This window comes from Protomyctophum bolini (genome assembly GCF_963924005.1).
Source record: "Protomyctophum bolini genome assembly, chromosome: 23".
NCBI lineage: Eukaryota > Metazoa > Chordata > Actinopteri > Myctophiformes > Myctophidae > Protomyctophum > Protomyctophum bolini.
In genome coordinates, this window is record NC_137884.1 from 28,957,682 (window position 1) to 28,983,749 (window position 26,068).

The 26,068-nt window shown below is 43.2% G+C and overlaps 2 protein-coding genes across 4 annotated transcripts in view; both read left to right on the plus strand.

The window, feature by feature from the left end:
* fam3c (FAM3 metabolism regulating signaling molecule C) overlaps positions 1-6,783 on the plus strand; it is a 32,532-nt gene extending 25,749 nt beyond the window's left edge. For all 3 annotated transcript variants that reach the window (XM_080757081.1, XM_080757080.1, XM_080757082.1), the window contains one exon: positions 3,248-6,783. In XM_080757081.1, coding sequence (XP_080613207.1) covers positions 3,248-3,337 — 90 coding nt within the window. In that variant the 3' untranslated portion in view covers positions 3,338-6,783. The remainder of the gene's footprint in view (positions 1-3,247) is intronic.
* Positions 6,784-21,491: 14,708 nt separating this feature from the next.
* LOC308310700 (uncharacterized protein) lies at positions 21,492-24,758 on the plus strand. Its single transcript, XM_080757083.1, has 5 exons — positions 21,492-21,560; positions 22,136-22,201; positions 22,953-23,084; positions 23,735-23,775; positions 23,939-24,758. The coding sequence occupies exons 1-5, from the start codon at positions 21,509-21,511 to the stop codon at positions 24,011-24,013; spliced, it is 366 nt and encodes a 121-aa protein (XP_080613209.1). The 5' UTR covers positions 21,492-21,508; the 3' UTR covers positions 24,014-24,758.
* Positions 24,759-26,068: the final 1,310 nt, after the last annotated feature.

A 26,068-nucleotide genomic window follows, 5' to 3' on the forward strand; every position in this document is an offset into this window, starting at 1 on the left:
ACAGAACTAACAGAACCTTCTCTCTCTCTCAGCACATAAAGAACAGAACTAACAGAACCTTCTCTCTCTCTCTCAGCACATAAAGAACAGAACTAACAGAACCTTCTCTCTCTCTCTCAGCCCATAAAGAACAGAACTAACAGAACCTTCTCTCTCTCTCTCAGTACATAAAGAACAGAACTAACAGAACCTTCTCTCTCTCTCTCAGCACATAAAGAACAGAACTAACAGAACCTTCTCTCTCTCTCTCAGCACATAAAGAACAGAACTAACAGAACCTTCTCTCTCTCTCTCAGCACATAAAGAACAGAACTAACAGAACCTTCTCTCTCTCTCTCTCTCAGCACATAAAGAACAGAACTAACAGAACCTCTCTCTCTCTCAGCCCATAAAGAACAGAACTAACATAACCTTCTCTCTCTCCGTACATAAAGAACAGAACTAACAGAACCTTCTCTCTCTCTCAACACATAAAGAACAGAACCTTCTCTCTCTATCAGCACATAAAGAACAGAACTAACAGAACCTTCTCTCTCTCTCAGCCCATAAAGAACAGAACTAACAGAACCTTCTCTCTCTCCGTACATAAAGAACAGAACTAACAGAACCTTCTCTCTCTCTCAACACATAAAGAACAGAACTAACAGAACCTTCTCTCTCTCTCTCTCAGCACATAAAGAACAGAACTAACAGAACCTTCTCTCTCTCTATCAGCACATAAAGAACAGAACTAACAGAACCTTCTCTCTCTCTATCAGCACATAAAGAACAGAACTAACAGAACCTTCTCTCTCTCTCTCTCAGCACATGAAGAACAGAACTAACAGAACCTTCTCTCTCTCTCAACACATAAAGAACAGAACTAACAGAACCTTCTCTCTCTCTATCAGCACATAAAGAACAGAACTAACAGAACCTTCTCTCTCTCTATCAGTACATAAAGAACAGCACTAACAGAACCTTCTCTCTCTCTATCAGCACATAAAGAACAGAACTAACAGAACCTTCTCTCTCTCTATCAGCACATGAAGAACAGAACTAACAGAACCTTCTCTCTCTCTCAACACATAAAGAACAGAACTAACAGAACCTTCTCTCTCTCTATCAGCACATAAAGAACAGAACTAACAGAACCTTCTCTCTCTCTATCAGTACATAAAGAACAGCACTAACAGAACCTTCTCTCTCTCTATCAGCACATAAAGAACAGAACTAACAGAACCTTCTCTCTCTCTCAACACATAAAGAACAGAACTAACAGAACCTTCTCTCTCTCTATCAGCACATAAAGAACAGAACTAACAGAACCTTCTCTCTCTCTATCAGTACATAAAGAACAGCACTAACAGAACCTTCTCTCTCTCTATCAGCACATAAAGAACAGAACTAACAGAACCTTCTCTCTCTCTCTCTATCAGCACATAAAGAACAGAACTAACAGAACCTCTCTCTCTCTCAGCACATAAAGAACAGAACTAACAGAACCTTCTCTCTCTCTCTCTCAGCCCATAAAGAACAGAACTAACAGAACCTTCTCTCTCTCTCTCAACACATAAAGAACAGAACTAACAGAACCTTCTCTCTCTCTCTCAGCACATAAAGAACAGAACTAACAGAACCTTCTCTCTCTCTCAGCACATAAAGAACAGAACTAACAGAACCTTCTCTCTCTCTCTCAGCCCATAAAGAACAGAACTAACAGAACCTTCTCTCTCTCTCTATCAGCACATACAATTTACAATTTTACAATTTAGGCATTTAGCAGACGCTCTTGATCCAGAGCGACTTACATTAAGCAAGAACAAAAGCATGGGAATACATCACATAAAAACATTCATCATGAAACATGCGTAAGCTAAGAAAGTAACAGTGGAATATCTATATAATGAAATTTATACGTATAAACTTTACATATATACTACTATGCTATACATATGTACTATGGCGTGCTATGACTATATACAATGCAATTCTAGTGCTGTCTACATAACATGCTATAAGTCTGTTTCAAATGCTATCTAAGTCTACAGAAGTGCTATCTAGGGTAGAGTAAGTGCTATGGGCCATGATGGAGTCTGAAAAGGTGGGTTTTCAGACTACGGCGGAAGATTGGGAGTGATGCTGCAGTTCTGACTGCCATGGGAAGTGCATTCCACAGTTTTGGAGCCAGAAGGGAGAAGAGTTTGGGACGTGTGGAGCGTTGTCCCGGCGTTTTTAGTGAGGGTACTTCCAGCTTCCCTGCGTTAGCTGATCTGAGTGCGCGGGAGGGTTTGTAGGGTTCAATCATACTTGCAAGATATGGGGGAGCCATACCTTTGGTTGCTTTGAATGCCAGCATCAGAGTTTTGTATTCTGTGCGGGCAGCGACCGGGAGCCAGTGGAGGGAGCGGAGCAGGGGGGAGACATGTGAGAATTTTGGCTGGTTGAAGACCAAGCGAGCTGCGGCATTTTGGATCAGCTGGAGAGGCTTAAGTGCACATGCTGGTACACATAAATAACAGAACTAACAGAACCTCTCTCTCTCTCAGCCCATAAAGAACAGAACTAACAGAACCTTCTCTCTCTCTCTCAGCACATAAAGAACAGAACTAACAGAACCTTCTCTCTCTCTATCAGCACATAAAGAACAGAACTAACAGAACCTTCTCTCTCTCTCTCTCAGCCCATAAAGAACAGAACTAACAGAACCTTCTCTCTCTCTCTCTCTCAGCACATAAAGAACATAACTAACAGAACCTTCTCTCTCTCTCTCAGCACATAAAGAACAGAACTAACAGAACCTTCTCTCTCTCTCTCAGCCCATAAAGAACAGAACTAACAGAACCTTCTCTCTCTCTCTCTCTCTCAGCCCATAAAGAACAGAACTAACAGAACCTCTTTCTCTCTCAGCACATAAAGAACAGAACTAACAGAACCTTCTCTCTCTCTCTCTCTCTCAGCACATAAAGAACAGAACTAACAGAACCTTCTCTCTCTCAGTACATAAAGAACAGAACTAACAGAACCTTCTCTCTCTCTCTCAGCACATAAAGAACAGAACTAACAGAACCTTCTCTCTCTCTCTCAGTACATAAAGAACAGAACTAACAGAACCTTCTCTCTCTCTATCAGCACATAAAGAACAGAACTAACAGAACCTTCTCTCTCTCTCTCTCTCAGCACATAAAGAACAGAACTAACAGAACCTTCTCTCTCTCTCTCAGCACATAAAGAACAGAACTAACAGAACCTTCTCTCTCTCTATCAGCACATAAAGAACAGCGCCGACACCAACAAGTACGAAGGCTGGCCCGAGGTTCTGGAGATGGAGGGCTGCATCCCACAGAGACAGGAGTGACCTTTGAACTCTGGAGCTTTTTAACAGCTACATCTTGGACCATTCCGCGTCCCTGTCCCCCCCCCCCCCACCACCCCCTCCCCACCGAGGAGGAAGAATCCTTCGTCTTCTTCTTCATCGCTGACGCTATTCTCTCGTCCTCACTTAACCACTTGAACCTCCAGCGGGGGGGGCAGATCTACAAGCAGATCTACAAGCTCAAAACATGTTTCGTTGAGCTTGTAGATCGATGATTGTTTGGCAGAAGGAGGTTTAGTGTTGAATAGATTAACCCATTTTTTGACCTGGGAACGATCCTGCAAAATGTCTTCTAAACCCTGACTGTTTTCTTGAAAAAGCAGTTTTGTTTTTTCTACGTCAGTCGTTCTCAAACACTTTTCATGTCACTTTTCACGATTCTGACAAAAATAGCTAGACCTACAAGGTCTAGCTATTTTTCAACAGCTATAAAGCATAGCATGATGCTAACACCAAAAGGGGTCCCCTGCCCCAAAATGGGCTAAAGGCCAGTCAACACCAATGACTGTAACTCCGTGCAACGTAACCCGACTCCGCCAGAAGGAATTTGTTTCACAACGTACTTCCACCCCCATGGGATCCTCTGGAAGAACCAATCGCTGAGGAAAAGCCCTCCCCCTTTTTCAAGCTACATGGCAGGTGATTGGACTGTCATTCATATTGGTAGCTGCGGCGACCAGCAGCGAAAGTAAACGACCCCCCAGCGAACGACAAGAAGACGTGTTAACGAACACTTATAGCACTATTAGGTTCAACACTTTTTTTTTTAGAAAACGCCTCCACTATTGTGATTTTCAAGAATGGAATACAGTTTCAAGGCGATAGGAAATACAGTTGCAACAGGCGGCTTCTCGATTAACGTCACACCCGGTCTCAAGAAGATCCCCCCTCCCCCTCCCCCTGTAGCTGCTGCTGATTGGTCCGTCCTGGCCATGTGGGTTCAACGCCATTCCCTGAGTTATACCCAAGGGGCCAGCTATAGGCACTCCAACGTTGAAGCGCTGCTTTGGGCCCCTAGTGGTAAGAGGAAGGACTGCAGGCGGACCCGTGGATTCATGACGAGGAAACCCCCCCCCCCCGTGCAGCAGCTGGGCTTTATAACGTTGAGCGCTCGGTTGCACTTCCGCATTTGACCTCCACATTTTGGAGGTCAAATGCGGAAATGCGCCCAAAAAAAAGGCGGAAATAGACGGTCCTTCAAAACGCCACTGAGCAACTTCCACTGATGTGAATAGCGGAGGGGGGCGGAGCTTCGCGCCAGTTCAGTCTCTATCCTTTTAACCCATTCTGACCTGAGATCAGATTCATACGAGGTTTTCCACTGGACACACACTGGTCTGATTAACCCATTCTGACCTGAGATCAGATTCTAAAAATGTCAGTCGTTCTTCGATTCTTCAAAAAATAGCAGACCTACAAGCTCGTAGCGCGCCACTCGGTGGCGCGCTATGAGCTTGTAGATCTGCTATTTTTTAATAGCTAAAGCATAACGTGATGCTAAACACCAAAATGGGTTCCCGTTCAGAATGGGTTAATACTCTATGTGGTCATGCCATGGAGGCTGTATTGTGAACTTGTGAATCAATACCGCCACCATCTGGCGGAGTCGGGTTACTTGCAGCATGTGCCCACTTGAAACCATAACGTCCAGCGGCGGCTGCATTGGTGTGGACTGGGATTTAGACACAGACGGTTTGGGGTCAAGAGTGGTTAAACGAACCCGTCTTCAACAACCATGGAAGTGCTTCCCCGAACGATCTCTTCAGATGAGAAGAGGAACTGGATAGAATCACCTTTTTCTGTTTTTGTTCTGTGTGTGAATTGGCTTTAAATGGAAAAAGCTTCTCGCCAGATTGGTAAGAAGTAAGTAACGTTGAAATGGATTTGAGGATTTGGACAAGATGAACGGCCTTCTCATTCAGCTGTCCACAGACAGGACACACACACATACACACACACACAGGTACTTCTTGAAACCTCTTCATCTCCATGTTTGTAAATTAATGCCATATACTTCATCCTACGAGAATGTTGCACAAAAATAGTTAAAATACCAGATCTGCGAGCAAGATCTACAATAGAGGGTGTAGGTGCATGTATGAAGTGAGTTTAACATAGTTTAACGTTGCTTAACCCTGCATTTTGACCTGAGATCAGATTCTTCTACATCCTGACAGTTTTCTGAAAAAGCCTATGTTTCTATGTGTCAGTCGTTCTTTGATTCTTCAAAAATAGCAGAACCTACGAGCTCGTAGCGCGCCACTCGGTGGCGCGCTACGAGCTCGTAGGTCTGCTATTTTTCAACAGCTAAAGCATAGCATAATGCTAACACCAAAAGGGGTTCCAACGCCAACGCCCAAAATGGGTTAATGCAACCGGACGGGTCTTTTCTGCTTGGATGTATCATGTACAGTATGTGGATGTACAGTATGTGATGTCAATCAAGGCCACAAAGTCGTCTGCTGGCTCTCGGTGGGCGTTCCCGCATAACTTCCAGTTATGATGATGATAATGAAGTCACACGCATATACCCTCTATAGCCCGTAGCTTGTAGATCGGCTATTTTCTCTATTTTATTTAAATCGCTTTTTAAAATAACAATACTAAAGGAACGTTTTTTTTTAGACATACAAGATTCCCACCGCTACAGCAACAATCTATATATATATATATATATATATATATATATACACAGTATTATTGCATTTTACCATTCACTCTTTAAGCTTCAATTTCCCGTCTCACTCACAATTATTTTTTGTACAGTATGTTTTACCAAAATGAGACTTAAAGGACCACTTCACCCCTATCTTCAACCTATCTTCATATAATAGGTCCTCACTAATAATCATGAAAGAAATGGTGCAATTTCTTTCTACTGGGTCTGTGTCTCATATAGGAGGGCTGTGGGCAGTTCAGAAACCGTCTTCCAGTGACATCATCGCTGGGGAATACAAGCTAATAGAAACGGCAGGCTTTCTAGTCCTGAAAAGTTGCAATGCGAAAATGGAAGCCATCGTTCTCACGATAATGAAAATCGAAATATTTTTTGTAAAAAAAATTATATTGTTTAAAAAGAAAATCTGCCTAATGATGATGTCACTGGAAGACGGTTTCTAAACTGCCCACAGCCCTCCTATGAGACACAGACCGAGTAGGAAAAAATCGTGATCATGATTATTAGTGAGGACCTATTATATGAAGATAGGTTGAAAAGTGGTGAAGTGGCCCTTTAACAGGCTTCATAAATCAAACTCAGAGGTGTCTGGAGTCTGAGGGGTTTCTCTAGTGGTTGGAAGACTCTTTGATTGGTTGGTTAAAGCCAAGTGCACCAAATTCACTGTGAAATTTGTAAATATTAGTACAGGGTTGGATCCAAATTGGAAGGATCCAGTTTATTAATATCTGAAGATAAATGCTCTCGTTTAGCGTTGTCTTTTTTTTTTCATGATCCTAAAACTGCTACGTTGTTGAATTCTTGTAGTAGTTTGTTCTATGTACGCCAGTGAGCGTTTGTACCGCTATACAGTTTTTGTTGTGTATATATATAACGACTATATATCGTACTGTTCTCGAACCATTAAAGGTATATTCAGTGATTTCACTCAAAAAACCTTAGGTTTCGTTTTTGGCTGTGGGACCTATAAGCCTTTCATCCAATCAGGATAGAGAGCCAAAAACGAAACCTAAGGTTTTTTGACCCCCAGGGGTTAACTGGGGACAGGGAGGAACTCCTTATATGGTCAGCACACGCTCTATAGTAGAGAGGATTGTCACAACAAAACAAAAAATAAGTGATATTTGAATTAAGTGAAATCACTGAATATACCTTTAAGGGCTGTGGATGTGGACAGAAATGTGCTTTGAAAATAGTCAATAGAATCATACGATTGATTCATAAATCAGTTTCCCGCTGGTACTTTCTAAACCCTTCAACGTTTTCATGTTTCACATAGATAATTATTCATGTTATAGTCTTAATATATTTCAGTCAGAGTTGGAAAAGGTGTAGGTAGAGACCATTGGAAATATACGCCTAATGCACCTCATCTTATACCTACTTAAGTGTCTTCCACTTTTCCCTTTTTTTTCCGCAAGAAGACTATTGATGAGGGTAATGGTGTGTACCCCTTTAAGAAGACTATTGATGAGGGTAATGGTGTGTACCCCTTTAAGAAGACTATTGATGAAGGTAATGGTGTGTACCCCTTTAAGAAGACTATTGATGAGGGTAATGGTGTGTACCCCTTTAAGAAGACTATTGATGAGGGTAATGGTGTGTACCCCTTTAAGAAGACTATTGATGAAGGTAATGGTGTGTACCCCTTTAAGAAGACTATTGATGAGGGTAATGGTGTGTACCCCTTTAAGAAGACTATTGATGAGGGTAATGGTGTGTACCCCTTTAAGAAGACTATTGATGAGGGTAATGGTGTGTACCCCTTTAAGAAGACTATTGATGAGGGTAATGGTGTGTAGCCCTTTAAGAAGACTATTGATGAGGGTAATGGTGTGTACCCCTTTAAGAAGACTATTGATGAGGGTAATGGTGTGTACCCCTTTAAGAAGACTATTGATGAGGGTAATGGTGTGTACCCCTTTAAGAAGACTATTGATGAGGGTAATGGTGTGTAGCCCTTTAAGAAGACTATTGATGAGGGTAATGGTGTGTACCCCTTTAAGAAGACTATTGATGAGGGTAATGGTGTGTACCCCTTTAAGAAGACTATTGATGAGGGTAATGGTGTGTACCCCTTTAAGAAGACTATTGATGAGGGTAATGGTGTGTAGCCCTTTAAGAAGACTATTGATGAAGGTAATGGTGTGTACCCCTTTAAGAAGACTATTGATGAGGGTAATGGTGTGTACCCCTTTAAGAAGACTATTGATGAGGGTAATGGTGTGTAGCCCTTTTGATGAGGCTTATAGAGCGTCACAGTCCCGCCCCCTCCAGAGACCCGGAAAAGAAATCGGCGTTCATTTTTCTCCATAGGCATTTCTTAAAGTATTTATTTAAAGTCGGTTTACGCCGCGGACAAAGCCAACTCGGATCGTGACAAATCATGACAAGGAACACAATATATTGGGCCGATCAAATCATTAGAAAGAAGAAAATAAAGGCAGGAGACAACACTTATTTGTTGTTTTTCTTCTTATAAATTATTTGATCGGCCCCCAAAACATTGTGTTCATTGTCATGATTTGTCACGATCCGAGTTGGCTTTGTCCGCGGCGTAAACCGTCTTTAAATAAATACTTTAAGAAATGCCTATGGAGAAAAATGCATTGGGATTCATTTCCTGGGCCACTCGTCGTTCTGAAAGGGGGGGAGGGACTGCGACGCTCTATAGTCTGTTAATTATTATCATTGTGACAGGCCTAACATTGGCCAGATCAATAGGGATTATTGATCTGGCCAATGTTAGGCCTGTCACAATGATAACAATTATGACATGACCTTGGGTCATGTGTGTAGATTTCCTGTATACGGTATACAGGTCGTAAACAAATAATCGCCCAGTCGCAAATTGGTAATAAGTATTTCACAGTTATTTCACATAATCATCATAATCGTTTCCATGTTTAAAGATGTTCATACATTTCCCAATATTTAGCAGGAATGGCACTACAGCGAGCATAGTGATGCGCTGTCAGCTTGTAGTTCAACTATTTCTGATTAACCCATTCTGACCGGGCACCCATTTTGGTGTTAGCATCATGTTATGCTTTACCTATTGAAAAATAGCAGATCTACAAGCTCATATCGCGCCACCGAGTGGCGCGATACGAGCTTGTAGGTCTGCTATTTTTGAAAAATTCGAAGAACGACTGACATTTTTAGAATCTGATCTCAGGTCAGAATGGGTTCATCAGACCAGTGTGTGTCCAGTGGAAAACCTCGTATGAATCTGATCTCAGGTCAGAATGGGTTAATAAACAAAAGAGAAGAAAAAAAGCACAACGTTGTCATATCTGCCCTTATGAAGCAGGCAAACAACAGTTTTTATTCATAATGTTCAATGCCAAAAACGCATGAATTAAATCGTTAATTGCAGTTATTTGTGTAAGAATTCATGGTCGACTTAAATTTGTAATAGTGGCGGCTGTGGATGGCTGACGCCATCGGCTAAATTGCCATAATTGACAGACAGTGGACCTGTTTGACCTGTTTGACCTGTTTGACCTGTCGTGGCTGGTCTTTGCCTGAGAGATCTCTGCCTATAAGCATCGACCCTGCAGGGGAATTCTCCATGGCATTCTTGTTGTTGTTAATTAGTCATTAGGAGACTCGTGAATTCCACGCTTCATGGAGATGGAAACGATTCAGACGATTATGCAAAGCTATTTATTTTTTATTGTGATCATGGCGTTGTGGAAGGTCCACTTATGAATGGTGGTTGCTATGGACTATAGTAGAGAATAGCTGCAAAGAAGGAATAATCAATCCTATCTACGCCCCGATATAATAATATGAATGAATCTGTTCGTTCAGCAATGCAGTGTCTTTTTAACCCATTAAGGCTTGAGGCCGATTCCACAAAATGCTTTTTCTAAACCAGTAGTTCTCAAACATTTTCCTGCCAAAAGGACTATAGAGTTCTCAACGGGCCCGAAGACATCGGGTCCGGTTAAAATACACCTAGGTTTTAGACGAGCATACTTGCAGACAGTATACATTCCCACTATAGTAGCTATGGTAATATACTGTATAATGTATATAGCACAAACACAGCATTACAGTATGTGATAAAGCCTGTCGTCATATTTTCCATTCTAGTCTGGGCCAAAATACTTTTTAATAGGACAATGGCAAACATTTGCACAAAAATGAACTTGGGGAACATTTACAACCGCTCATGCGAGGCCCTGCTGTGCCATGCGCCAACCACCACTATAAACCGTGCTTGTTTGTAGACTACTTTTATTTTTGCATCCTTGCCTTCCCCTATAATATAGCCTCGGCCCCGGGCAGGCTTACCGCTATAGCCTCGGTCCCAGGCTAACCGCTATAGCCTCGGTCCCAGGCTAACCGCTATAGCCTCGGTCCCAGGCTAACCGCTATAGCCTCAGTCCCAGGCTAACCGGAATGCCTCGTCACCATTTCAATGTTTTGTTCTGCTATACTTTTGCAAAATCTTTGCCTATATGACATGACCGGCCGCTGGTTTGAAAGTGGTTAATTGTAGAATTATTTACTTAAGGTAAATGGATGGTATTTATACTGTACATTACAATGTACGTCACATTCACCCATTCATTTATACAGTGCTTTTTACATTACAATGTACGTCACATTCACCCATTCACACACGGAGGGAACCATACAAGGCACCAACCTGCTCATCGTGAACATCGGTGTCTCGCTCGATCTGGGGGGTCCTTGTGTGATCTGGGGGGTCCTTGTGACTCCAGGTTGGACAGAACGTGACGCGAGGAGCAGATCCAACACTATATTGTGCCTTATAGCTGAATCTGTCTCTCCATGTGGGACTTAAACTTTGTTTGTTTTCATTTTAGCCACTTAAGCCCTATGTATTTAAGCCCTATGTATTTCGTCATACGACAAATAGCAAAAAAATAGGTAATCTACACATTTGCAATGTGTTGCGATGCAAGCTTGTGGATCTTCTATTGCCAATGGTTTTTGCTCGTTGCAAGATTTCCCAAAACATGCGACAGCAAAATGCTGAACACGTGCTTCCCATAATGGTTGTCATGTGATCGCTACTGTTAAACCTCCTCATTGTCTTCTGTGTAATATGTTGTCCGTTGTGAAAACAAATCATTTGATTGATTAATAAAAAAAATGATTTTCTGGAGGAGGAAATTAAATGTCACATCATTTTGTTGCTTTGACAAAGCAATGTAGCCACGTGTTAACAAAGCTATAGTTGTTTAGGTCATCGGTTGTCAAAGTGGGTTGCTAAGTTTGATTGATGAATACTTTATTGGCAGAAATGGGCCTCATGGCTACAGAAACAGGAGATAGGCTCCTGCCCCTATGGGCCTCATGGCTACAGAAACAGGAGATAGGCTCCTGCCCCTATGGGCCTCATGGCTACAGAAACAGGAGATAGGCTCCTGCCCCTATGGGCCTCATGGCTACAGAAACAGGAGATAGGCTCCTGCCCCTATGGGCCTCATGGCTACAGAAACAGGAGATAGGCTCCTGCCCTATGGGCCTCATGGCTACAGAAACAGGAGATAGACTCCTGCCCTATGGGCCTCATGGCTACAGAAACAGGAGATAGGCTCCTGCCCTATGGGCCTCATGGCTACAGAAACAGGAGATAGGCTCCTGCCCCTATGGGCCTCATGGCTACAGAAACAGGAGATAGGCTCCTGCCCCTATGGGCCTCATGGCTACAGAAACAGGAGATAGGCTCCTGCCCTATGGGCCTCATGGCTACAGAAACAGGAGATAGGCTCCTGCCCTATGGGCCTCATGGCTACAGAAACAGGAGATAGGCTCCTGCCCTATGGCCCTCATGGCTACAGAAACAGGAGATAGGCTCCTGCCCTATGGCCCTCATGGCTACAGAAACAGGAGATAGGCTCCTGCCCTATGGCCCTCATGGCTACAGAAACAGGAGATAGGCTCCTGCCCCTATGGGCCTCATGGCTACAGAAACAGGAGATAGGCTCCTGCCCCTATGGGCCTCATGGCTACAGAAACAGGAGATAGGCTCCTGCCCCTATGGGCCTCATGGCTACAGAAACAGGAGATAGGCTCCTGCCCCTATGGGCCTCATGGCTACAGAAACAGGAGATAGGCTCCTGCCCTATGGGCCTCATGGCTACAGAAACAGGAGATAGGCTCCTGCCCCTATGGGCCTCATGGCTACACAAACAGGAGATAGGCTCCTGCCCCTATGGGCCTCATGGCTACACAAACAGGAGATAGGTTCCTGCCCCTATGGGCATCATGGCTACAGAAACAGGAGATAGGCTCCTGCCCTATGGGCCTCATGGCTACAGAAACAGGAGATAGACTCCTGCCCCTATGGGCCTCATGGCTACAGAAACAGGAGATAGGCTCCTGCCCCTATGGGCCTCATGGCTACACAAACAGGAGATAGGCTCCTGCCCCTATGGGCCTCATGGCTACACAAACAGGAGATAGGCTCCTGCCCCTATGGGCCTCATGGCTACACAAACAGGAGATAGGCTCCTGCCCTATGGGCCTCATGGCTACAGAAACAGGAGATAGACTCCTGCCCCTATGGGCCTCATGGCTACAGAAACAGGAGATAGGCTCCTGCCCCTATGGGCCTCATGGCTACACAAACAGGAGATAGGCTCCTGCCCCTATGGGCCTCATGGCTACACAAACAGGAGATAGGCTCCTGCCCCTATGGGCCTCATGGCTACAGAAACAGGAGATAGGCTCCTGCCCCTATGGGCCTCATGGCTACAGAAACAGGAGACAGGCTCCTGCCCCTATGGGCCTCATGGCTACACAAACAGGAGACAGGCTCCTGCCCCTATGGGCCTCATGGCTACAGAAACAGGAGACAGGCTCCTGCCCCTATGGGCCTCATGGCTACACAAACAGGAGATAGGCTCCTGCCCCTATGGGCCTCATGGCTACAGAAACAGGAGATAGGCTCCTGCCCCTATTTCCCCAAGAAGATTTCATAAGTGAAGTGTGAGTTGGAACCTGTGCTTGTTTCCAATTCAACAGTATCAGTCTGCGAGCCAGTAGAGTCACATATTTTACCATGTTATATTGGAAAGTAGACAGTTTGACCCCGGGCCCTGTGACTCCCATAATTGCTGTTAGTGGATCCGGGTCAAAAGGTCTTTCAACAATGTCTGACAGTGATTTAAATATACTTTGCCAATATGATCTTAGTTTTGTGCAATGCCAGAACATATGAGCTAGAGTGGCCGGCGACTGGCCACATCTGTCGCAGGCTGGATTCACATTTGGCATTCTCTTTATTGTTAATGGCATTTAATGTTTGTGTTTAGGGACAAGATGACGTACATTTTCCCTTCGTTGTCAAGGGTTAGGGTTAGTGGCGTTAGTACTAATGGCGTTTTTAAAACAAACACTGAACTAAAAACAAACATTAAACCTGTATGTACTCACAAACAAATACTATAGCCGATCTACAAATCGGCTATTTTAAATATTTATTCAAACATGTCTTTAATATTTATTTATATATATATATATATATATATATATATATATATATATGTTATAGGAAACAGACACAAATGAGGCAGATTTAATCTAATTTTGGGAAAGACTGATTTAACCAGCACAATCATTACTCACTCTCTGGTTACAGTAAAAATCCTCAATGTTAATTGAAATCTAACTGTACAAATGTAACCGAAAGGGGTCCATTTGGTTATATTTGTGCACTCTGATGAATTAAATAAACACTGAGGATTTTACTGTGTTAATTGCTAGAAACGTATAATCCACATATACAGGAACCCTGGCATCCCAATTCACATCACAGCAGGCGAACATCCAGATAAAAATCACACCTGTGTGAACCAAGTGGTGCAATCCCCCCCCCCCCCCCCCCCCCTCTCTCTCTCTCTCTCTCTCTCTCTCTCTCATTAGAGACACAGCACTACCCCTCTCTCTGTTTCTGGCGCCCCCTTCTGGTATAAATAAGTAACTACTCAGGCTCACGGACACAGGTACACACACAGGCAGGTACACGGACAAAGCTGGATGTAGAAGTGGTTGCACCACTTAAAAACAGTCAATCTACACTACAGGGTCTCAGATATGTGTCTAAAAACAGTCAATCTACACTACAGGGTCTCAGATATGTGTCTAAAAACAGTCAATCTACACTACAGGGTCTCAGATATGTGTCTAAAAACAGTCAATCTACACTACAGGGTCTCAGATATGTGTCTAAAAACAGTCAATCTTTTTTTTTTTTTTAAGTGAAATATCCCTTTAAACAATCTGTGCTGTTTGTTGTCAGGCTTGTCTACAGGTTGCAACTGCAGGCTCTCTCCACATGAGGGCAGCATAGGGACGGCTGCTTTCTGTCAAGCCTCAACCTTCACAAACATTTCTCTGTGTCAAAACGCTGCTGTTTCCGAGCTGTCCCAAACAAACAGAACTATAGACTACATGCGTTCATTTGTAGTCTCCTACTGCGGAGAATGAGATATACAAGCTCACAACACAACGTATAGTTCCACATTGATTTATATCTTCATTATTGAGTCGCCCGGGCCATGTTGGAAAGCCAGGTGACGCGAGGCTATTAGTAATTAGTAGTCGGTCGCCCACACACAGAGGCAGCACAGCAGTTTGATTTAGAAAGATACAGTTCTGTGTGAGACTGTCTGAGACACAACAATACAAAGGTAAGAAATAATAACATTAAGAAGCACCATTGATAATACAAAAGTATACACACGAAATGATACAAGCTCTCCTGCACTATATCAACAACACCATGGTTACACTACACTACAGTCACGTTTACATTACGCCAGCTGGCGCATGTACATATGGGGCAGCAACACTGTCTTCTCTATTATTATGGTTCTGCTTCTCTATCCTGCTATACGCATGTCATTCTACTGATTCTAGGGCCGATCCCTAAGCCGCTATTTGCAACTCTAGATTTGTTTTATAATGGGATTAATCTAGAGTTGCAATACGGTCCCCTCCATTGACTCCCCATCTCATCCAATTGCGTTTGCGATCTGCTTGTCTTAAACGACGTTAAACTCACCAACATTGCATCTGTAGGGCAAGCTTGAATTATCCTCTTTCAATCTGCCGAGCTTGTTTTTCATGAAAATTAGACATGTTATGAGATACTTTCTGTCAAGACATCCTCTGCAGGTGATTCTTTTTCTAAGTGTTGCAGTTTGGAAGCACTCGTTTTTGTTAACTGGTCGCGCCGCTGCCTCCTGCATTATGTGCAAATTCGAAACAGGTGTTACGCAGGGCCGTTCAGTGACATACGACGAGTGCTTCCAAACTCTTGCACAGAATGTCTTGACAGAAAGTATCTCATAACAACAATGTCTACGGGGGATTGTTATGAAAAACAAGCTCGGCAGATTGAAAGAGGATAATTCAAGCTTGCCCTACAGCTGCAATGTTGGTGAGTTTAACGTCGTTTAAGACGAGCAGGTCGCAAACGCAGAGTGGGGAGACAATGGAGGGTATTGCAACTCTAGATTCATTCATCCCATTATTATAACAAATCTAGAGTTGCAAATTGCGGCTAGGCCGATCCCTTTCTTTCTCTTGGCTTCATGGTTCTGGGTCTGGGGTCCAGATAGAAATTTGAAATTTGATTGTCGCTTTACGTAGGGTCCCTGGTCATGCTAAGATTTTCCAATGCGATTGTTGGAACGCGGATATAAACAAACTCAACCTTTCTTCGATCGGCGCGCTATTACCGCGCTTTTTATTGTGTTTGTTTATGAATGTGCGAACTATAAGTACCTTACATACCTCTGATAAAATCTCCTGTGTCGCGGAAGCCGTTAAGTATTTTTAATCCATGTTTGATTAAAAATGTCGCTTTGATTTCTTCTTGTTTATTTACCGTTTATTGTACCGCCTCCCGATGTGCGGTTGGCTTTGCGGGCTACGTCCCTGCCTCTGATCTGCTCCGTCATAGCTGTAGCACCACTAGCTAGCCAGATAGGCGGTACAATGAGGTGTCAATAAACAAGGTAGGAAGAAGCGACTTTTTTAATCAATCATGGATTAAAAATACTTAACGGCTTCCGTGACACAGGAGATGTGTCGGTATGGTATGTAAGGTACTTATAGTTCGCACATTCGTATGTCAACACATGAATAAACATGGTAAAAGCGCGCAGATTCGTTTCTCATGGCGTGTTTACATTGTATTTGTGTGTGCGTAACTGGCGTCAGCCCAGCGTGGAGCAGGACCCAATGTGTAAAGTAATCAAAGTGTCAGAAACTTTACTACATTCGGGTTCTGCTTGCGGGGCTAGGGTCCAGATAGCTCTGGACCAGAGCTAGGGTCCAGACAGTCTACTCTTGTGGTTGTTGTTCCATTCTGAGTTCTGAGGACGTGATGCATTGCCACCCAGGCAGGTCCATATACCCGTTTATTGATTAACTAGCCTATAATGTATGCAGTGCAGTGCATGTCATCTTGTTGGGTGATTGAGGAGGTTGTTGTTTGATTGATTGAAATATTTATTTACAGTTTGCAGAATTACAGTAGGCCTACATTTCAAGCACAACTCGATACAAAGACTGTTTGTGATGGTCTTGGCCCTCTTGGGTCAGAATATGTGCAGCATGATGGGGAAATATGTGGATAATTTATGGATGTCGATTTCTGTAGTTTTCCATTTACAGTCTGTGCCAGTGGAGTAAAACCAAACCAGTAAAACAAATTACATAATTACTCAAATTCATCTACTGTCTACACTATACTTTTTTCTTTTTGTGAAAATGTACTGCTGGTTTTATGTCCTTCCAGGACCTCGAGTACTGCTGGTTTTATGTCCTTCCAGGACCTCGAGTACTGCTGGTTTTATGTCCTTCCATCAATATTCCAATTGCTCAATTCAACAGACCCATTCAGGATTCTAAAAACGCCTTCTCAATCCTGACCTAAGTTTTAAGGCCCTCATTTATCAATCGAGTGTAAAATCTGCCACAGATTCGAGTGCAGGTTTCGTAGTACACCCACGTCGCCACGGCATTTATAAAGTGATCGCAAACAGCTGATCCTTCCTTAATTTCGTTCTGACGTTAATAATTGTGACGGCTGAAATCTATCTGGCACGCCCTATGAAATCAAGCCTCGCCCTCGTTTTTGCGACTGAACACATGAAATACGACCTGTGGGAACCATGGAAACCATGTAAAAAAGGTTTCTCCCGTGCCTTGCTGCCCGCCTCACCCACCTCTGTCATACACACACACACAGTGACACACACACACACACACACACACACACACACACACACACACACTTGTTAAATAAATAAAGAACGAACACCTGCATGAATTAAATAAAGTTGTAGGCCTACCCTGTCTGTTTCCCTCTCACCTCGCTTGCCTTGCTGTCATGTCCACGCACGCACCTGCATGACACGTACATCGACATCGCATCGCCATGAATGGAATTAGTTTGTAGGCTGGCCTATATACATTTTACCCATTCGTGCGCAGTGCACGGCGAAGGCGTGATACTGCGCACTGCTGTGATATTAAAGTCCTGTGGGTGACTCAGTGATGCCTGCATGAGAGATAGGCTATCATGTCGTCAAGGCAGTCATAATCAACGTTTAGTAGTGATTTGATCATTGATGAACGAATCATAAACATATGGATGAAGGCTTGCCGCTTGCATGTGTGCTGGTATGTGTTGGCGACGCACGTCCCGTCCTCCCGACCCCCGAAAATGATCTCGCTTTTATCTGAACTGTCAAAACTGTCAAAACCTGTCTAAGCACTTATTTAAATGGTGAATGATTAAGCCCCTTACGCCTATAGCCTGCTAGTACTTACTACAAATAGCCAAGCTGTATGCTTGTCATTGTCACTTGGAAATAAAGGCGTGCAGTCCATTTATGCCTTTTTTTTATAATATCATAATCACATATGCCGCATCACCGCATGCGCTCCAAAATCACTTGCATAACAAGGCCAGTAAAGCACTGTTTGATTAAGCACAAACTAATACATTGTAAACATGTTATATTGTTTTTAATTGCGCAATTTTAATTACTTGTAAAGTTGGAAATCTCTCCCTTTTTTTTTTTTACATACACATACCGTTTTATATTAACATTTTAGGAGTGAAAATATAAGTTTAGATGCCTGTGACAGCGTGTCAGCAGTTCAGACAATGCTGCTCCGCTTGTGTAAGACAGAAAAACAGCCAAGGAAAAAGCGTACGCCAGCTGCGGAGCAGACGTGGATTTTGAACGTTGTCAAGTTCAATTTCAAGCTTTGCCGGAAATGGTAAATGTCGAAAATGTCGGCAATTTCGTCGTGCACCCATATTTTGGCGTACGCACGGTTGATAAATGAGGGCCTAAGTGTTTAGAGAGGCACTTGTCTTTATCTCCTTGGGCAAATCGTTCCATTGCACCGTTTGTACTACATGGAATACAAGCTACTGTTATGCTAATTACTGTCTGTTATTTACTTAGTATTATTTCTAGTAGTATTATTCACTGTCTCTGTTGTTTATGTATTGTTATTTCTGTCTGTATGATTCCAGAAGTGTCCACCACAGAGCAGAGTCTCCAACTCCCAGCCTTCTGTCTGTGAAGAGTGACTGGTCTAAAGGAAATCCTCCTGACTTCAGTAACGAACCTGGACCTCCTGATTCACAGTATGTCAACCCTCCTATAAATATATACAACACTATAACACTGTAACACTATACAATTTACACTATAACATATTTTATAGTGCCGGTGAGAAGGCGGGCAGCTGTGTTCTGCACTAGCTGTAAACGCCTGAGTGACGCCTGGTCGATGCCAATATACAAAGAGTTGCAATAATCTATTCTTGATTAAATCAAAGCATGGATAACCATCTCCAGCTGTTTTTAGGGGGAGGTAGGATTTGACCGTGGTGATGATTGGAAGAAGAGAGTTTTAACAACGGAACTGATTTGTTTATTAAGTTTAAAATCTTTGTGGTTAGAGTGTCCGCCCTGAGACTGGGAGGTCGGGGTTCGATCCCCGGCTCAGTGGCCTCGTGGTTAGAGCGTCCGCCCTGAGACTGGGAGGTCGGGGTTCGATCCCCGGCTCAGTGGCCTCGTGGTTAGAGCGTCCGCCCTGAGACTGGGAGGTCGGGGTTCGATCCCCGGCTCAGTGGCCTCGTGGTTAGAGCGTCCGCCCTGAGACTGGGAGGTCGGGGTTCGATCCCCAGCTCTGTGGCCTTGTGGTTAGAGCGTCCGCCCTGAGACTGGGAGGTCGGGGTTCGATCCCCGGCTCAGTGGCCTCGTGGTTAGAGCGTCCGCCCTGAGACTGGGAGGTCGGGGTTCGATCCCCGGCTCAGTGGCCTCGTGGTTAGAGCGTCCGCCCTGAGACTGGGAGGTCGGGGTTCGATCCCCAGCTCAGTGGCCTTGTGGTTAGAGTGTCCGCCCTGAGACTGGGAGGTCGGGGTTCGATCCCCAGCTCAGTGGCCTTGTGGTTAGAGTGTCCGCCCTGAGACTGGGAGGTCGGGGTTCGATCCCCGGCTCAGTGGCCTTGTGGTTAGAGTGTCCGCCCTGAGACTGGGAGGTCGGGGTTCGATCCCCGGCTCAGTGGCCTTGTGGTTAGAGTGTCCGCCCTGAGACTGGGAGGTCGGGGTTCGATCCCCAGGTCATCATCTGTTCTGTGATGAGTGAGTGAGTGAGTGGGGCGGATACCACTGTTCTGTTCTGTGATGAGTGAGTGAGTGAGTGGGGCGGATACCACTGTTCTGTTCTGTGATGAGTGAGTGAGTGAGTGGGGCGGATACCACTGTTCTGTGATGAGTGAGTGAGTGAGTGAGTGAGTGGGGCGGATACCACTGTTCTGTGATGAGTGAGTGAGTGAGTGAGTGAGTGGGGCGGATACCACTGTTCTGTGATGAGTGAGTGAGTGAGTGAGTGAGTGGGGCGGATACCACTGTTCTGTTCTGTGCATTCAGCGAGCGCTCACCACCGCGGAGAGAGTGTGGTTAACGGAGAGGGAAATGACTCTGAGGCTGAGCACGCAAAGTGCAATAAATGTGATGCCATGGTTTCCTGCAAAGGTCGTTGCAACTTGCACCAGTTGCACCACGTCCACATTGAGGAAACGTCTCAAAGTCAATCAACTATAGAGCCATGAATTAAATCAAATTCAATTTGTCTGCACTTATTTTAACAACTTATAAGCAGCTCAACTGCTTTTGATTTGTCTCTAAATTGATCGCCCAACTGTTGAGAGCCCAGCCTTTAGCTGCATATATACCTCCATATATTGATTACTTTATAAACAGTTTGCAGAAAAAAGCATAGGAACGTAGCCTACAGTTCAATACAAGGTCTGCTAAGAGGATTTTATAACCCAAGAAAGCTATGGCTTGTTTCCATTTGTCACCACAACAATATCATTATTGCAATGTGTACTGTATATTTTATATATTTTCATTTCAACATTTCATTTTTTTTGGTTCATAATATATGTCTTGGACTGTCTCAGTCTTTTCTCTTTTGCCAGTGTGGACTTTTCCTCTTTGGTCTATCCAAGCTTCTACTGTCTTAAATGTCCTGCAAGTGACATCCAGTTCGTTGTTCTAATTCTGTCCTTTTACTTTTAAAGCCATATCTGTCATTTCAAACATGCATCTTGATTTGTAGATACTTTCATACCTTATTATCACGTGACGTGTTAATGTCATTTAAAGCTTCTGAAAACATCCATACAGAGATTCCACTGTGTGTGTGTGTGTGTTTCATACAACATCCTGGTTCTGAGCAGCCAATCAAATGAAGTGCAGGATGAAGCCGCTGAGGCAATCAGACGAGCTGACAGGAACTCACACAATGACAATAGAGTCACCAGCAGCCAGTCACAGTGAAGCACACAGCAGTGACAGCAGTGAACCAAAGAAGGACAAGGATGGAATACTTTGTAGCGTTTCTTCTAATCTGCTCCTGTAAGTATTCACAGCAATAGAGTTGCATCTGTATGATTCCATATACACTACATGTATAAAAATGTAAGAGGATCGTTTTGAATGTATACTGAATATTTATGGGAGTTATAACTCACTTGTCTCGTATACATTTGTTATATGAAACTCGAGTTTGCAGAACAATACATTGTCCAAAATAACATTATCTCAAACCCCATACTGTAAATGTTTTTAACGTATGTGTTTCAGGTGTGGCTCAACAAGCGAGTATCTCTCAGCCACTTCCACACCAGGCAGCGCAGCTGGGCCAGGAAGTTACCCTTCAATGTCACGTTGAAGTCTCGTTACTCTCGTATAGTACACATTATGTATGGTACAAATTGACAGCAGCGAATACTTTAGCTAAACAATGTGTAATATCAAAATACACCGGCATTTATCCTTGTGACAAAGAGGGTCGTGTTGTTGTAGAGACAGACGACCAAGTTAATTCAGCTTATCTTAAAATAAAAAATATGAAAGCAGAGGACACTGGAACGTACATTTGTGGAGTAATGGGTGTGGGTTTCCTTGAGATTGGACCAGGAACCTTCCTAGAGATACAAGGTATGTTTTTCTCTGTAGTATAATTTAGGTTTGAAGGATATGAAGTAAATGTTATTCTATCAGAAAAGAACAGTTAGTAATTGTTGTAAACTCTAAATACTGGACCCTCGTCTGGTTCTGACAGACGGGTAGTGTGTGCAGGCTGGGTGGTGTGTGGTTCTGACAGACAGGTAGTGTGTGCAGGCTGGGTGGTGTGTGGTTCTGACAGACAGGTAGTGTGTGCAGGCTGGGTGGTGTGTGGTTCTGACAGAACGAGGCTGGGTGGTGTGTGGTTCTGACAGAACCAGGCTGGGTGGTGTGTGGTTCTGACAGAACCAGGCTGGGTGGTGTGTGGTTCTGACAGGGAACATATATAGTGCTGGATCGTAATGACGTGACAACAAGATATCAGACATAATAACCGCTAACTGCAGCAAGGCTGACCTTGCTGTCTCAGATGTCTCTCGTAGCCTAACTATACAGTATGCTACAGATCAGGCAGTACACAATACATATCGAGTACACTGTGTCTCACGTTGAAGTACACAGACATGGGCGATCATGATTATAACTGTAATGATGATTACCTTCCAAAGGAGAGGAGCTGGGAGAGACCTCTGTGGGAGAGACCTCTGGAAATGGAACGACACTGAATGGCCAAGGTAAATAAATGTACATACGGTGAATTATGTTTAGGTAATGATGTATATTTTGATAGCTTATGCCTAATAACATGTCATAATTGTACACATAGGTTTTCAGCCTATGTGTTTCACGCAGAGAAACCTGGGTAAGAGGTCACAAATAGGACTACAGAGACAGCTGTTACTAAGTACAGACTATTGCTAATTTGGTTAACTTGCTCACAGTGAAGATACTAGAGTTATTTATGAGGCAACCTGAGAAAACAGAGCCTTTATTGGGGGAGCAATTAACAGTAAAATACTGACACCCCCCGTGAGGAGGGAGTTCCAAGTTTCACAGTAGGCCTATAAAGGCTATACACTTTTGTTAAACGGTGTGACATATAGGAACGATAGTTGAATTTGAGTTGGACTATGCTTGTATATGTCTCCATATATGTGGGCCTTTGATCCTACGGCCTTGTAAACTGAGTCTGTTTGTATCAATAAAACTGTGGTACAAATCTAAGACTGAACGGAAACTTCTCTGCCTGATTCATTGAGAGGGTGAGTCCAGTCCACCGTTGTCCTGACTCCTGCTCCTGTCACCTGCATGCACACAGAGCCAGCAGGTCCAGATTCATCAGTAATAATAGGTTGTTTACAAAAAGTCAAGTATTATGTTTTGCACGTGCAGAGTGTCAGTAGAAATGATGGTGGTCGTTCAATGTTCTCATCTGAACTGGTGAACGTGCACTAATCATTTCAGAACGTGCACTAATCATTTCAGAACGTGAACGTCCACATCACTTCAATCCAACCGTCATTGTTGGTGTCATCATTGTGTTGGTGGTTTCTAATGTCCTCCTGTGGATGTCCACTCTGCTCCTTGGATGGAGGTCATGGAGAAAAGATCACGGAGGTATGAATACTTTCTGCAGAGTGTGATCTTTACTTAGCAATCGCTGGTTTTGTTTTGTCATATTAATGAGGCCATGATGACTACATTTATCATGTTTTATAACATAACATAAAATGTTAAAGGAAAAGGTTATTGGCACAAACAGTTCCTTCTATCAATCTATCTATCTATTTCGTCATTAGTGTCATTTAACATCCAACAGCAATCTGATATTTCCTTGCTCACTAGCAAACATGCAATGTTGCATCAAGATGATATGAATCGCTAATCAATAATAATTTGTCGATTATGCATTTTTGTAGTAGTATGTCAACATGTTACTGTCTCATTGTGTCTTTACAGCTTGATGATTGTCAAACACTTAAAAAAAATAATAAAAGTAAATAAAAAGAATGGGGAAATTCCCCCCTGTCAGGTGAAAAGAAGCAGCTTGGACTCCTCATGCATAGAAGGAAGCATGAGGTCAGTCCGCTGCTCTCCCCAGGTTGTAGAGGAAGTGTAGCGCCCCAGGATTACATTAGATAATTGACACTGGGTTACAAAATCATGGCTTAAAGAAACAGCAGTCCTCCTGAATGTGTCCAGCTGGATAAACCTTATGAATACAGCCTGATAATCTGATCATCTTTATGTGTATTTGGTTTTTATAGGACAATCCCGTGGCTCCCCAGTGTCTCCTACAAACACAGTGGTAAGTTGTAATAATTCTTATCTAGTATTATTTTACCTTAATATCTTCCAAAGTTTTCCCCCCGGCCACAAAGTCCACACTGGGGTGTTGTTGCTCTGATCATGATTATCTTCTTCTTTTGTTTGTTTGTTTGTTTCATTGTTGTTCTGTTTGTTAATCAAAGGGAGGAGGCCATTATGCTGCTGTGAATCGCACCAACGTGGCTGTGTACAGTACAGGAGTTAGAGTTAGACAATAACACCACTGCTACTGTATGCAATTTACAATGTAATCATTTATCAGACGCTCTTAAAGGACCACTTCACCACTTTTCAACCTATCTTCATATAATAAGTACTCACTAATAATATTTTTTTTTCTACTCTGTCTGCGTCTCATATGAGGGCTGTGGGCAGTTCAGAAACCGTCCTCCAGTGACATCATCGATGGCGAATACAAGCTAATAGAAACTACAGGCTTTCTAGTTCTGAAAAGTTGCAATGCGAAAATGCATCGTTCTCACGATAATGAAAATCAAAAGAAAATGTAAAAAACAAAAATGTTAAAAAAAGATCTGCCTAATGATGATTCTAAACTGCCCACAGCCCTCCTATGAGACACAGACTGAGTAGAAAAGAATCGTGCCATTTTATCATGATTATTAGTGCGGACCTATTATATGAAGATAGGTTGAAAAGTGGTGAAGTGGTCCTTTAATCCAGAGCGATTTACAATAAGCAAGAACATAAAAGCATGGCAATACATCACATACAATACATACATACAATACATCACATGCAAAACATACATACAATACATCCCATACAATACATACATACAATACATCACATATACATAAAGAAGTAGTTATCAATGAAACATGCAGAACGTAACAGTGGAATAATGAAACTGTACATGTTTACTTTAAAGTACTATCATGATGTCTACATGAAATGCTAAAAACTAAGTCTGTGTAAAATGCTCTCTAATAAGGGATGCAAGGGTTAATGTGTGAGGCTGTGGTGGTCGCAGTAACGCCCGGCAGGATGATTGAACACAGAGACCAAGTCCAGGTTTTTTTTTTTTTTCTATAATATATTTTTTATCCCACAATTTTGTAACCCATTTTTCACCCCTGTGCCAATCATCTACTGTGATCCTGGGCTCTACACACCCTCCGCCAACCTAGTCCCCATATATGGGGGACAAGGGGAGAGCAACGGACTTAACTCATGCTCCCTTCATGCCTGAGTGTCCAAGTTGCTCCTTTACACCTGACAGGGGGGAGTTTCCCTGGTTGGACGTAGCGTGTGGAAGGAACACGTTATTCCAACCAGTTCCTTTCCCCTCCATCAGGCGCCCCGGCTGACCAGGGGGAGGCAGTTTAGAGACCAGGATTACTGCATGTTTTTGTGAGGGTACCTACCCTAGGGGACACGGGGAGAACATGCAAACTCCACACAGAAAGGCCCAGGCCCAGGTGTTTATTTCAACCACCACCTCATGCATTATCCCACTAATTACACGGCTACTTAAACAAAACAAAGTATTTCCTTTTGGCAATGAAAGTATTCCATAAGCGTTGCTGATGATGATGATGATGAGACCAAATGCATAAAACAATCTGCTAATTGAATAAAGCCTGTTTGTACTTTGCTTAAAAACCACGTCTCTGCCTTGCTTCTTATCTGTACAACCAACCCCGTGGGCAGTTATCGTTATGATCAGGTGGTTTACTGTACGTTATAGTTCACTATATAGATTTTCCCCCAAAACTATTTCCTAGGGGCCTAATCCCTTCAGAGTCATTGTTGGCTATTCTAATTCATACCACCATGCTACACATACAATATATATATATATATATATATATTTAATAAATGGCTACAAAAAACTATTGATTTCCAGGTTCTTTTGGTGGCTGCAGGTATAACGGGTGGGGGTGGGGGGGGGGGCCCTTTATCTGATATCATTGATTTTGAGATCAGATATTCAATTATTGAACTATAGTTATAATCATTGTACTGAAGCATTCATTCAAGCTTGTTTACGTAAATGCATTCATAACTAGTGATTGTTTTACAAGCAGTGGAGGTTTTAAAATGTTCTTTACACCGTGCTGTCTCCAACACTTAGATGTGGTTCTGTGTGCAGTGAAGCACACAGCGCTGTCAGGCTGACCACATTGACACATTGTTAAACAAGGAAACTAAATGTCTCTCTACAAATGCCCAAACCACACGCTTATGCTATGCCCATGGAGCATGCACATGGCATGCACACACACACACACACACACACGCACACGCACACA